Below are 11,790 nucleotides of genomic sequence, written 5' to 3'. Positions count from 1 at the left end.
AAGATAGGTTGGAGTCAATTGGAAAGGGCTTTTTAATGCCACATTGAGTTTTTATTCTGTCATGAGGGCAATAGGTAGCTACTGAAAGTCCTTCACAGGACTGTTGTAGTAAATGACAAAATGTATATGAAAGCACAACATGTGTTTGGATAAATCTAAACTGCTCCTTGGCAATAAAACCCATCTTTTTAACACCAATATGTTCCTGGTAATTCTATATGACTATGAATCATGCAATACTACATTCTCAAAATAATTGAAATTGCAAGAGATCCAAAGTTAACTCTTTTGCTGGAGGGGCACGTAACAAATGCCAGCTGAAACAGATTATGAATAATGATTTGCTTACAAGATGCGACATAAAAAGTACCCAGAAAATGTATGGTTGGAAGAGGAGGAGGGCCAGTCATGTAGTGTTGATGAGAGAGAAAAGATAGCCAGCCCGTGCATGAGTACTATAGAATTTGAAAAAGCCTACGGGAAGGTCCCTTGCATGTTGGGTAGGACACATATGTGTATTTTATGGACAATAATTTCACAGAATGAGGTGTTGGATGGGTTTCAATTTGTACCACCAGGGGGTGTACCTATGTCAAAATCACATCTACTGGAGTATTGAAGAAATATTTTTTAAGGGTTAAAAGACTGGGAAAACAATGGAACTCTTTAACCAGTTCCTATCTGAAGTGAAGTTTTGGTTCATTCTTATCTTAATCTTAAATGATCTACTTATCCTTTTTAAAACAAAACAATATGTAAATGACCACAATGTAGTAGAAACCTGCAATTGAAATAGACAAGATTAAAGACAATTTTAAATGGTCCTAAAGTATCTGAATTTGAAGACAATGTTAAAAAAATTTTGTGTTCTCAGTAGCTAATTTTTAACTATGAATCTGGGAGTATATATTTTTAAAGGAATTACACTGCTTTCTTATAAGGTATTTGTTATTATTAACAGTTTTATAAACCACTAGTCATTGTTTTTCTATGGAAGATGTCAAGCACATCTGAAGTGATATTTATATAATATCCAAATAACCAATTGATCAGTGAAAAATTTAATTGACCTCTCCTTCCTTCCCTCCTTTTTTCTTTCTTTCTTTCCTCTTCTCTTTCTTTCTTTCTTTTTCTTTCTTTCTTTCTTTTCCTTCCCTCCCTTTCTTTTCCTTTCTTTCATTTTTCTTTCCCCCTACATTTCTTTCTTTCTCTATCCATTTTTTTCCTTTTCTTCTGCATTTCTTTCTTCCTATTGGCCACTAAACAAGTTTGATGGATTTCCCCCTTGATTTTGGCTGAATTAACCAGATATTTTGGTATTATGCAACACAACTCATCTATGAGAAGTTAACTAGATTTCTTTTTTGTTTGTAAATTTTTAAAGCCAATCCCATAACATAAGGAATTTAAATATAAGGGGTAAAAGGAAGGGGAAGGGAAGAACAGGTAAAATAAAACCTAACAACTTACATATCAAATTTCAGGCAGGAGGATTTTTGAAATGTCAAAGACATTAGACCCCCAAAACATGATTTTGTGGTACAATTAAAATGTCAACAGCCTTCAGATGAGCCCCACATCTGTAAAGGGATTTCTACTGTTTTTAAGGAAAAGTAGCTTATAACCAAATTCAACATTGAAACAATAATCTGAACCTATTTTTCTAAAGATACTATGTTCCAGCTTTTAAATATCTTCTGTACATTGATTTCATCTGAGAAGTAAAATTAATTTACTTTTGGAATCGTTTCTTAACTCCCATTGTTAAAATAAATTGAGGTACCCAGACTTAAATTTGGAAAACGTTTTTAACCTTATGAAAGTATTTTCCAAAAGTAACAAAGACCAGCTTATATAAGCTTTTATCTGACCTCTACTTTTTAAATAAAAAAAACATGTTTTCAGGGAAATGTGTCTTGGAAGGAAAAAAAGGATTTTTCCCCTAAGATTCTTGTAAAACATTAGGTCACTTGGTTCAGTCAGGGCAGTTTCTTTCTTTCTTTCTTTCTTTTTTTAATGGTCAAAATGTTTTAAAATTAAAACCCATTGTGTTCAAAGCTATTTCAATAACAATAATGTTTTTTTAATTTAAATATCTTGAAATTTTCATGAAATAGTTCAAGCACCTTGAGTAAAACTTAGAATATTGGATATACTTTATATTAAAAATAGGGACAGAAATATTAATCACCATAAAAAGCAATGATACCTTCCTAATAGTGATAAATACGTGAAAAATAAATATTCTATTGGAATATGGAACATAAGCAGACTTAAATAAAAATTGCTCTTTTTGTAGCAGAGGTTTAGAGAGAAACAGATTATTGATAAATGAATTCTTAGAGATGGAACTCCTTCTAACCAATGCGGTTGAGCTACTATATTGCAACTTGGAGACTTAGAGGGAAATTTCCAGGACACTGAAAGGTTAAGGGACTTGTCCTGGGTCATATGGTTAGTATATGTAAAAGGGAAGACATTATGTATGTTTAAAACATTTCTCTGATGTGTCAGTGAGATTTGGTGTAGTAAATAAGTTTTCAGGAAAACATAGATTCCAGACCTCTATGAATAACTAATTGTGTTACTTCAGTTTCCTATTCATTCAACCACTCTTGGCATCACTTTCTTCAGCTGTAATGTGACAGGGATGTACTCAAAGACCTTTAAGATCCTTTTCTCATATTATGCCAATCTACGTACTCTATGTTCCAGCTAAACTATGATATTCTCAGTCTTCAGAACACACCCTGTACCTTCCTGCCTTGGGTGACTCTGTCCACATTGTTCCCTGCTCTTGGAATGCATGAGAATCCCCATCTTTGCCAGCTGAAATCCCATCCATTCTTTAAAGCCTAACATAAATGCCTCCTCCTCCATAAGGACTTCCCATACTCCTTATTGGGATGTTTACCATTAAACTTCACATGAAAGAATGAAGACTAGACAGAGACAGAAACAGAGAAAGACAGAAAGAAAGAAAGAAAGAAAAAGAAAGAAAAAGGAAGGCAGGCAGGAAGGAAGGAAGCAAAAGAAAAAGCAAGCAAGCAAGAAAACAGGTACTCTGCTAAATTGCTAAATGCTAGGGAAACATCTGGTTGTTGTTCTTCATTCTTGAGGAGGATCAAAATCACATCACTATGTTGGAGTCAAGGTACAATGTGTCGACTATGACTGATCAGACCAATAGGAGCTCAGAAAACTTTACCACAGGTCAGGCACAAATAGTGCATATGAATATTTGGAGTGGAGATGTCTATAAATTTGTGCATCTCATGTTTCCTTTGAGCTACTGCAATTCTACTTTGCTCATAGAGCACAGTGCCTTCTTTGATTTGGGCATGCCGTGCTGGGTGGTCCTTTGCCAGCAACTCCCCTTTCACACAATCAATTCCAAAGTTCTTTAGATAGACCTTGGGAATATCCTTGTATTGCTTCTCCTGACCACTGATGAGTGTCTGCCTTACAAGAGTTCTCTATAATATAGTGTTTTAGGCAAACGTATATTTGGCATTCAAACATGGTCAGCCCCTCAGAGTTGTCCTCTCTGCAGTAGTGTTTGAATGCTTGGCAGTTCAGCTTGAAAAAGGCCCTCAGTGTCTGGTACCTTATTTTGCCGGGTCATCTTCAGAATCTTCCTAAGACAATTTAAATGGAAGTGATTCAGTTTCCTGACACAGCGCTGGTATACCGTCCAGGTTTCACAGGCATGTAACAATGAGGTCAGCACAACAGCTCCGTAGACTTTTAGTTCAGTAGGCAGCCTAATACCTCTTCTCTCCCACACTGCCCTTTGGCTTCCCAAATACTTAGATAGCTCTGGCAATATGTGCATCAATCTCATCATCTATGTGTACGTCCTTGTAAAGTACACTTCCAAGATAAGTGAACTTAGCCACAGTATTTAAAATTTCTCCTTTTGCTGTAACCAATGGTTCCACATACGGATGGTGTGGTACTGACTGGTAGAGAGCCTGTGTTCTCTTGGTGTTGATTGTTACGTCAAAATTAGCACAAGCAGCAGAGATTCGATCCACATTTTTGTTACATCTCAGCTTAAGAGGATGCATTGAGTCATCTGGGAACAGAAACTCAAAACATACAGAAAAGGAAGATAGGTGGTAAAACTAAAGGTACATAGCAGTGTGTTTTGCCCCTCTTTAATATACTTCTGTAATACTGCATATTACTTCTCTTCATATTTGCCATTTATCTCTCTAGACCGTAATCTCTATGCAGGCAGTGACTATATCTTATCTAAACTTCATTATTGTCGTCCCTCATTCTTGAAGAGGACCATGACATCAAGGAGGTGATGCCAATGCATGCTGACTTCCCCACAATGTGCAACACCTGCTGACACTTGCTTGTTAACACCTGTTGGCAAACTTGACCACTGATTGGTTATAACTTGCATTTTGTGTGTTTATTTGGAAAGCAATGTAATCACTACAATTTAACTGTTACACAACAGATGAAACATGTATGGTTTTTCAAAATTTTCTTATCTTCTCTTATTATGCTTCCATCACTCCCTTATTTTTATTTAACAGCCAATTGTACCCGAGGCTACTACCACCTCCCAGGGGGTGATATCGCCCAGTTTGGGAACTTCTGCAAGAGGGATTTCATGGGAAGTACATTTAGGGATTTAAAAAAATTCAAACTTCACACATATAATGAAGGGTCCTTAGCTAGCTGTTACAACCCAGAAATGTGAATGGGAAATGATCATGGGCTCACTGAAGGCCTTCCTCCTGGAGATCATTTATGAAGTGTCCCAAGGTGGTATTTTTGACTAGGTTTCCTTGGATGTTTTTATCATTGACTCAAATGAAGGAATCAATGGCATGTTTATCAAATTAAGAACCACTAACAACCATGACAAGATTAGACTGAAGGACCCAAGGGAAAGATTCCAGTGAATTAGGTAGCATCCCTGTAATGGATTTATGGAAAGATATGGATAAGATAAATTACAATTTGCCTCAGAAGAAGGAGTACCTACTTTTAAAGAGATTAAGGATCATTTGAATTATGTCTACAACATAAAAGTACTACTTTTTCCATGTGACCTTTGTTGATTCTCCTTTTCTTTAAGAACATAGCTAATAGGCTTTATTGATGTCAGTCTTTGTTATTGGAATTGAGTTGTGGCATAAATAGTAATATGTATATTAAAATAAAAGTATACATCAATACACATTAACCTATTATCCACACATATATAAATAAAAGGTTAAAAAGAAAAAATGGAACTAAATCTCTAAGGCCAAATATCTTTTCTTCAATTAATCGATTTGGATTATATAATCCTTGACTGGATAATATATCTCTCTGATCATTTGTGACAACACATTGACTCATAAACTTTTCTGGTTCTAACACAATCCTATTTAGTTACATATCACAACTTTATTTTTAATTTTTTTTTAATGTTTATAGAATCAGCACATAGATTCCTATTTACAAATCTAATATTCTACCAAAATTTGTATTTCTTTGGGAAAGGTAAACTGATAAAAAACATAGTTAGGAATTCAAGTTTTAAGAGGAAGAAAAGTCAACTAGAAACACTTCTGGAATCAGGAGACCCATAGTTCTGGCTCTGTCACTACCCCTGATTAGCTACATAACCTTGAACAAATTATTAAATTCCTCATTGCCATAGTTTCATCATGTGTAATGTGAAGATATTAATAACCACTCCAGCTACTTCATAGGGTTATTATATAAATTACATTATCAGAATAATTTTGAAATGTACCATACAAATACAATTTAAATTGAATGTAACTGTCAAATTGCAAGACTAAAATGTTGCCTACCACATAAATTTTAAAATGAGTATTCTCAGTTAATCTTTCTAAACAGCTCCTTGGACATCAATGTTTATTTTTGCCACATATAAAAAAGACCATCAGTCCACATACTTTTAAACATTTTTTATTTTTTAACAGCTATTCTCCATGCTTATTTGTCTGGCAATCATTATTCTAAGCACAGACAGGTTTAGATTTCTCAGTTCGTAAAAAACAGAGCACAATGTTCATTACAAATTTATCAAACATGACCAATAACAAAATTTAATGAATTATTCTGTTTATAAATTAATAGCACTATTTTCTTGCTGTTTTCCTGAAGAACTCTTGGCTTTTTTAATTAATTGGTACATAAATGAATAAAAAAACATAAGGTTGTCATATTGTCCTTTGTACTTCTCTTTTAAAACAGCAGTGTGGTAATCCACCAAAAAATAGTAAATAGCTTCAATTGTGGAAAGGAAGGTATCTGGTTTTCCTTTTTGATGGCGCCAAAAGCAAGTTTTCCGTGTCTTCAACTCAACTTGTAACAACCCTGTGAAAAAAAAAAAAATCATTGAAGTATGAGTGAACTATTTCCTTTTGGCTAAATAATGCCAATAATTATTAAGATCCATATTTTAACTATTAAGGTTTTTTCCCAAAATAATCAGCACAATTCCTTCCATTTCTAGTTCCAAACAAGGCGTTGTATTCAACGCTTTAGAGAACATGTCACTAATATAAGTTATGCAGAATGATGTTCTTTATATACCATACTGACTAAGTGGAGGAGACTGAATGGTTAACATTTGGGAAACTTATCTGTGTAGGCAAACTATGGACCACTTCTATCTACCCTCCAATTTTTTGTCCTTGTATCCTTACCACCTAGAACAGTGCCTTGCATACAGCAAATGCTTATTAAAATGAACTAAATTTAATTGAGCTACTGGTATGAAAAAGTGATGGAAACCTCAAAGAGAAGTGAATACTCCATCTTCGAATGTGATAAAGGCCAAGAAATCCAGAACAGTGTGACATATACCAGTGCTTAGCACAGATCTGGCACTTAGTTTCTATATTAATTCTATTCCATATTGTTCTATATTAATTTTGTCCTATGGTTCTAGCAAATCTGGAATAGTTTTTATTTAGAATTTCTTAAAAAAATGCTTAGTCTTTTTGAGGGGTTTGTGGCTTTCAGGAAGTCCAACAATTCATAAATTATCTCTTGATCTGTTTTCCAGGTTGGTGTTTTGGTAAGTAAATATCTTAATTATTCTATTTTTTTCCCCTAATATTCCTTTTTTTTTTTGTCTCATAGAGTCAATCGGTCTATTCTTGTTTTCAGAGAGCCCATTACTTGGATTAGGTTTTCCACCTTCTATTCTAAGCTATCTATTTTCCTTTAATTCTTTCTTCTTTATTTCACTTATAATTCCATTTTATCTCTTGCTTTATTTCTTCTGGATACTCTTATAGTTCTGATGGTCAAGCCATTTTTAAATCTGAGGACAGGCCTGTAGCTTTTCTATCATTATTCTCTTCCTCTTGGTTTACCTCTAGGGCACCTCTTGACCAGTAATATTTCATTATTGTTTTTGGTGTCTTCTTCAGTTTACTCATAACCCCATCCTTAGTTCCTCCTATGGATTTTTCATATCACAACCAGGTTCCACCCATTCTTGCACTCTTGGATAGGGTGGTCAGACCTCTTTGATCCTGATCTTGATTTCTTGGGTTGCTGATGCTGGCTTCCACCCTATCTCCTGGTCTGGGGTCTCCCATGTTTGGAACTGATGCAGATTTCCAGAATGTTCACCTGAGCTCACGCTGGCCTCCCTGATAGAGACCCCTTCCAGCATCTGGGGCTTTCTGCCTTTTTTTTTTTTAAGTTATGGGATAGATAAAGGAGCTCACTGATATTTCTCCTTGCATTTCTTGATTATTATTCAATCTGCTTGCTGGAGAACATGTAGAAGAAATTAAGCTCCTCTATGACTTTTTATGGTGCCATCTTCACCAGATGTCTTAGGCAATCTAATTTTAGACACACATGCAAAAACAGTTCTTTTCCCTTAGTTGATTTCCCCCTCCCAATGAGTATTTCATTGATATTTCTAATTAACATGCTATATTTTAACAGCGGCAAAACAGCCAGAGGTATCTCTGCAAAGTCTGTTAGAATAGTGCAGATTTACCCTGTTAAGGTGGTTCTTCACCTTAGTAGTCATAGTAATAGAAACTTTTAGTTCCAAAGTGTTAGGTTTAAGAGTTTTAATGTTAAAAGGTTCCGAGTTGATTTATTTAGCATATTTTTGGCATATTTTCAACAACTTACAAACATATATAAAGCCAAAGAAAATGATTTATTACAAAAATTGATTGTTTCTTATGAAAGTAACTTGGGTTTATGAAGAAATTGACATTTTGGCAATATTACATCCTTACCACATATGCAAAAGCTATAAATTCAAGCAAAACCTCAAGTAATCCTTGTACTGCCAGGGGGCCCACAAGGGGTGTGGAGGAAGAAAAAGGAAAAGAACTTTCCACTAAAGAGTTGTATATTTTGCAATTAACTAAAGGTTAAGGGAATCTGAAATTTCTGCTTAGGATCTAGAATTTAAATTCAGAGTACTGCTTCTATCTTGGATCCCATAATAAAAAATGTTGTACAAATCTAAGATGTAGCACAATTGTATTTAGAAAATATAGAGATTTAGTTGAAGCATTTACTTCTAGCAGCTTTATAGCTTTCCAAGTACTTTGCCATATTTCTAACTGTTCATACATTATCTCTTTCCTTTGACCCTCACATTCCTATGAGATATTTGTAATGAAAACAGCATATGACAGGCTCCACAGAGAAAACTTTCCAGTTGTTTCTGCTCCTTTTCACCACCAAAAGTAATAGGCAAAATAGTTGGGACTGGGATTGTCCAATAAACATGCCCCTGGCCTCACAGTTTTTGTCTTTTTATTTCTTCCATGATACTCCTCTTCTGCCGCATCCTTTATGAAAAATCATATTGTTTAATGTAGAAAAGCTACCATATTACAGTATGGAGATTTGGGGCATGTAAATTATATGCAGGATAGTAATCAAAAGCCTACTCACACTATTCATTTTAGCTTGGCACTGGTTAACACATAAACCAGGCTTTTACATCTCTTTCCAGGTCCTCTTCCTAGTTTACCATTATTTCTAAAAACAATCCAAGTTAAGTTTTCTTCTGTACCTCTTCTGGTCACAGGTTCTTTTTACCTGTGTCACAGGTACAGATTTCAATTCCAGACTGAAATTCCTCTCACAACCTGCCTTCTTAGTATACTGCCAACAGAATTTACCTGAGTTAAATTTTCTCTTTCTTATCACTTGGTGTAGTACGTCAAAATGTTGTGAAGAAACTTGAAGCTTTTAGAAAAACCAGGTAAGAAAGTACAAATAAGTTTGAAGAAAGGACAGTCCAAGATAGGCTCCAAGTGCCCCACCCCCTCATAAAATCCTTTACCACAACTCCAGTTCTTCAAGAATCCCAACTGCCAGTAGAGGTGTCCTTTACCTTAGCTTCCCATTATCCATCCCCTGACCCCAAAGCTGCCCAGACTTCATCTGGGACCACTGGGAAAGAAGAATAACATGGCTGTTCAAACCAGTTGGACAAGCTGAAGTCACCAACTATAGTCCTTTGGATGAGATGGAGGATCACCAGGTCTTACCATTTGCCCTGTCTTTGCACCCTAAGATCCTTTAGGCCAGAGGTGTCAAACCTATAGCCCAGGTTGCGTGCAACTCACAACAAACTGGAGAATAGTCCAAACCACATTAAAATACAATTGGGAAATATGTAACAAAATAAACTGAAATACAACAAAATATAGATAACATTACATTTTGAACCTAAGTCAATACACAGCCCACAGAAATCCTTATATGTGGATTAGTGGCATCCTTCTATTTGAGTTTGACACCACCGCTCTAGATCTTGCCACTTCCCTGGCTGCAAGACCTGTAGAGCCCCAGTGGGGACTGCAATGTGACCTGCTAATGCCCCCTAAGAACCTCTGGGCCATGCCATTCACCCCACTGACCCTTAGGACTGACTTCTGGAGCTCTTTATCCACCCTACACCTGAGCTTTCTTTTACATGTCATCTCTCCCAGTTAAAAGTGTGAGTTCTTTAAGAACAAATACTGTCTTGTCTTTTTTAATTATATCTCCAGAGCTTAGCATAATGCTTAACACAGTAAGCACTCAATACATGATGCTTTTTCATTATTATTACCCAAATATATCTTGATTTTTCTGGCCCTAGTCAGATGAAAGTTATTCTCACTGGGTTAAATAATTAAGGTCCCTTCCAACATGAAAAATCACACGACTGATTCCATATGCACTTTTTTTGCAGGGACGGAAGTGATTGTCACAACTGGTTAAACAGGTATTATTATCAAATGAAAAAACTAAGAATGACACAATTTAAGTTAGTGAATTATACAAGATCACAGTGTAAAGCAAAGGCACGAGCAAAGACCAAAACCTAACTCTCCTAAATTTTTAGTTCACTCTACTTTTCTCTATAGCTTATCCTTCATTTTATTTCCCTTAGTGCCAATTCACTCAATACTCAACTTGTTGTTCAGACATTTCAGTTGTATCTGACTCTTTGTGACCCTTTGCCATTTCCTTTACAGTAGAAACTTACATGGAAACTTGCCATTTTACAGATGAGGAAACTGATGCAAAGAAGGGTAAATGACTTGCCCAGGGTCACACAGCTAGTAAGTGTCTGAGGCCAAATTTGACTCAGAAAGATGAGTCTTTCTCATTAAAGGCCTGGCACTCCATCCACTGTGCCACATAGGTGCCCTTGATACTCTCCTTACCCTACTGTAAGCTGCTCTGGCTAAAAAGTTCCAACATCTCTTTTTTCCCTCTTAATTTCAATATTTTTTCCAGAAAATCTGCTGATTAAATTTATTTTGATCAATTTCAGAAAAATACAACTTTGTTTTTGTTAATAAAAGGAATCAACTAACAATAAACCCAATATGATGGATATAACCATAAAGACCATTTTGGCTATGTTTATAGCAGAAGCAGTCAAAGTTTATGGTCCTGTTAATGTTAAGGCCCTGGAAATAGTGAATCTAGCTGCTTATGGGTCTTTAATGAATGAGGTGTGGTAAATCAAACTAACCATAACTTTTTATTATCTTGCTATGGACAAAAAAATATATCCTTCAACATTAAAGATGATGACAAATAGCCTGGAAAATGGAAAATAAACTTTATTTTAGGTAATATACTATAGAACTTCATGTCATAAGAAAAAGCTTATATGTATACACAAGAATTCTGCTGAAACAAGTAATTGTTTTAATATAATACAACCTTATTTATCCAATCTCTACCTATCCATATCTTTGGTTTTCCTAGTTTGTTTTGCAGACTACACTGAAAAGTACCAAATGCAAACATATGAAAAAGGATTCTTTTTACTCTATTGAGATTTTTATATTTCTGTACTGCGGTCAAATATATACAGCTGCATTCAAAGCAAATTAGATCAAATAAATTAGGTAAGTTTCTACTGTGTGCATGACACATTTTTATATGTTTAGGAGTCTTTTTACCTTGAAGTCGTTCATCAGTAATTATTTTGTGGGTCTGGTTCCAGGTACTATCTATAAATACAACTTTCTTCAGCAAGTTGCTGTCTCTCCTGTTGCTGTCCTCTGGATCTCGATTCTCTTCTACTTCCATTTTTTGGCGCTTACTGGGTAGTTTGTCAGGGCTGTCATTTTTGTTACTATACAAAGCATTACTTGGAATGTGTTTATGCAAATGAAGAGAAATATCTTCTACTGAGACAGAATTGGGACCAGGAAAAACAAGTACAATCTAGAATGAAGAAAAGTCAGATCAATCACGTCCTACATGGGCTCTTAAAAACTAAAGTTGATGCATACTGATATATTC

The 11,790-nt window shown here is 35.3% G+C and overlaps 1 protein-coding gene across 1 annotated transcript in view; it reads right to left on the bottom strand.

Annotated features, from left to right (window-relative positions):
• Nucleotides 1-5,961: 5,961 nt before the first annotated feature.
• The window catches only part of DTWD1 (DTW domain containing 1), a 28,104-nt gene continuing 22,275 nt past the window's right edge, over nucleotides 5,962-11,790 (bottom strand). Inside the window, exons 4-5 of the mRNA XM_027840773.1 lie at nucleotides 11,445-11,712; nucleotides 5,962-6,357 (exon numbers count right to left, since the gene is read on the bottom strand). Of these exons, the coding sequence (XP_027696574.1) occupies nucleotides 6,104-6,357; nucleotides 11,445-11,712 (522 nt within the window). The 3' untranslated portion in view covers nucleotides 5,962-6,103. The remainder of the gene's footprint in view (nucleotides 6,358-11,444; nucleotides 11,713-11,790) is intronic.

This window comes from Vombatus ursinus, unplaced genomic scaffold, assembly GCF_900497805.2.
Source record: "Vombatus ursinus unplaced genomic scaffold, bare-nosed wombat genome assembly UNPS02014848.1, whole genome shotgun sequence".
NCBI classification, from domain to species: domain Eukaryota; kingdom Metazoa; phylum Chordata; class Mammalia; order Diprotodontia; family Vombatidae; genus Vombatus; species Vombatus ursinus.
This window is presented reverse-complemented; position numbering and strand designations above follow the sequence as displayed.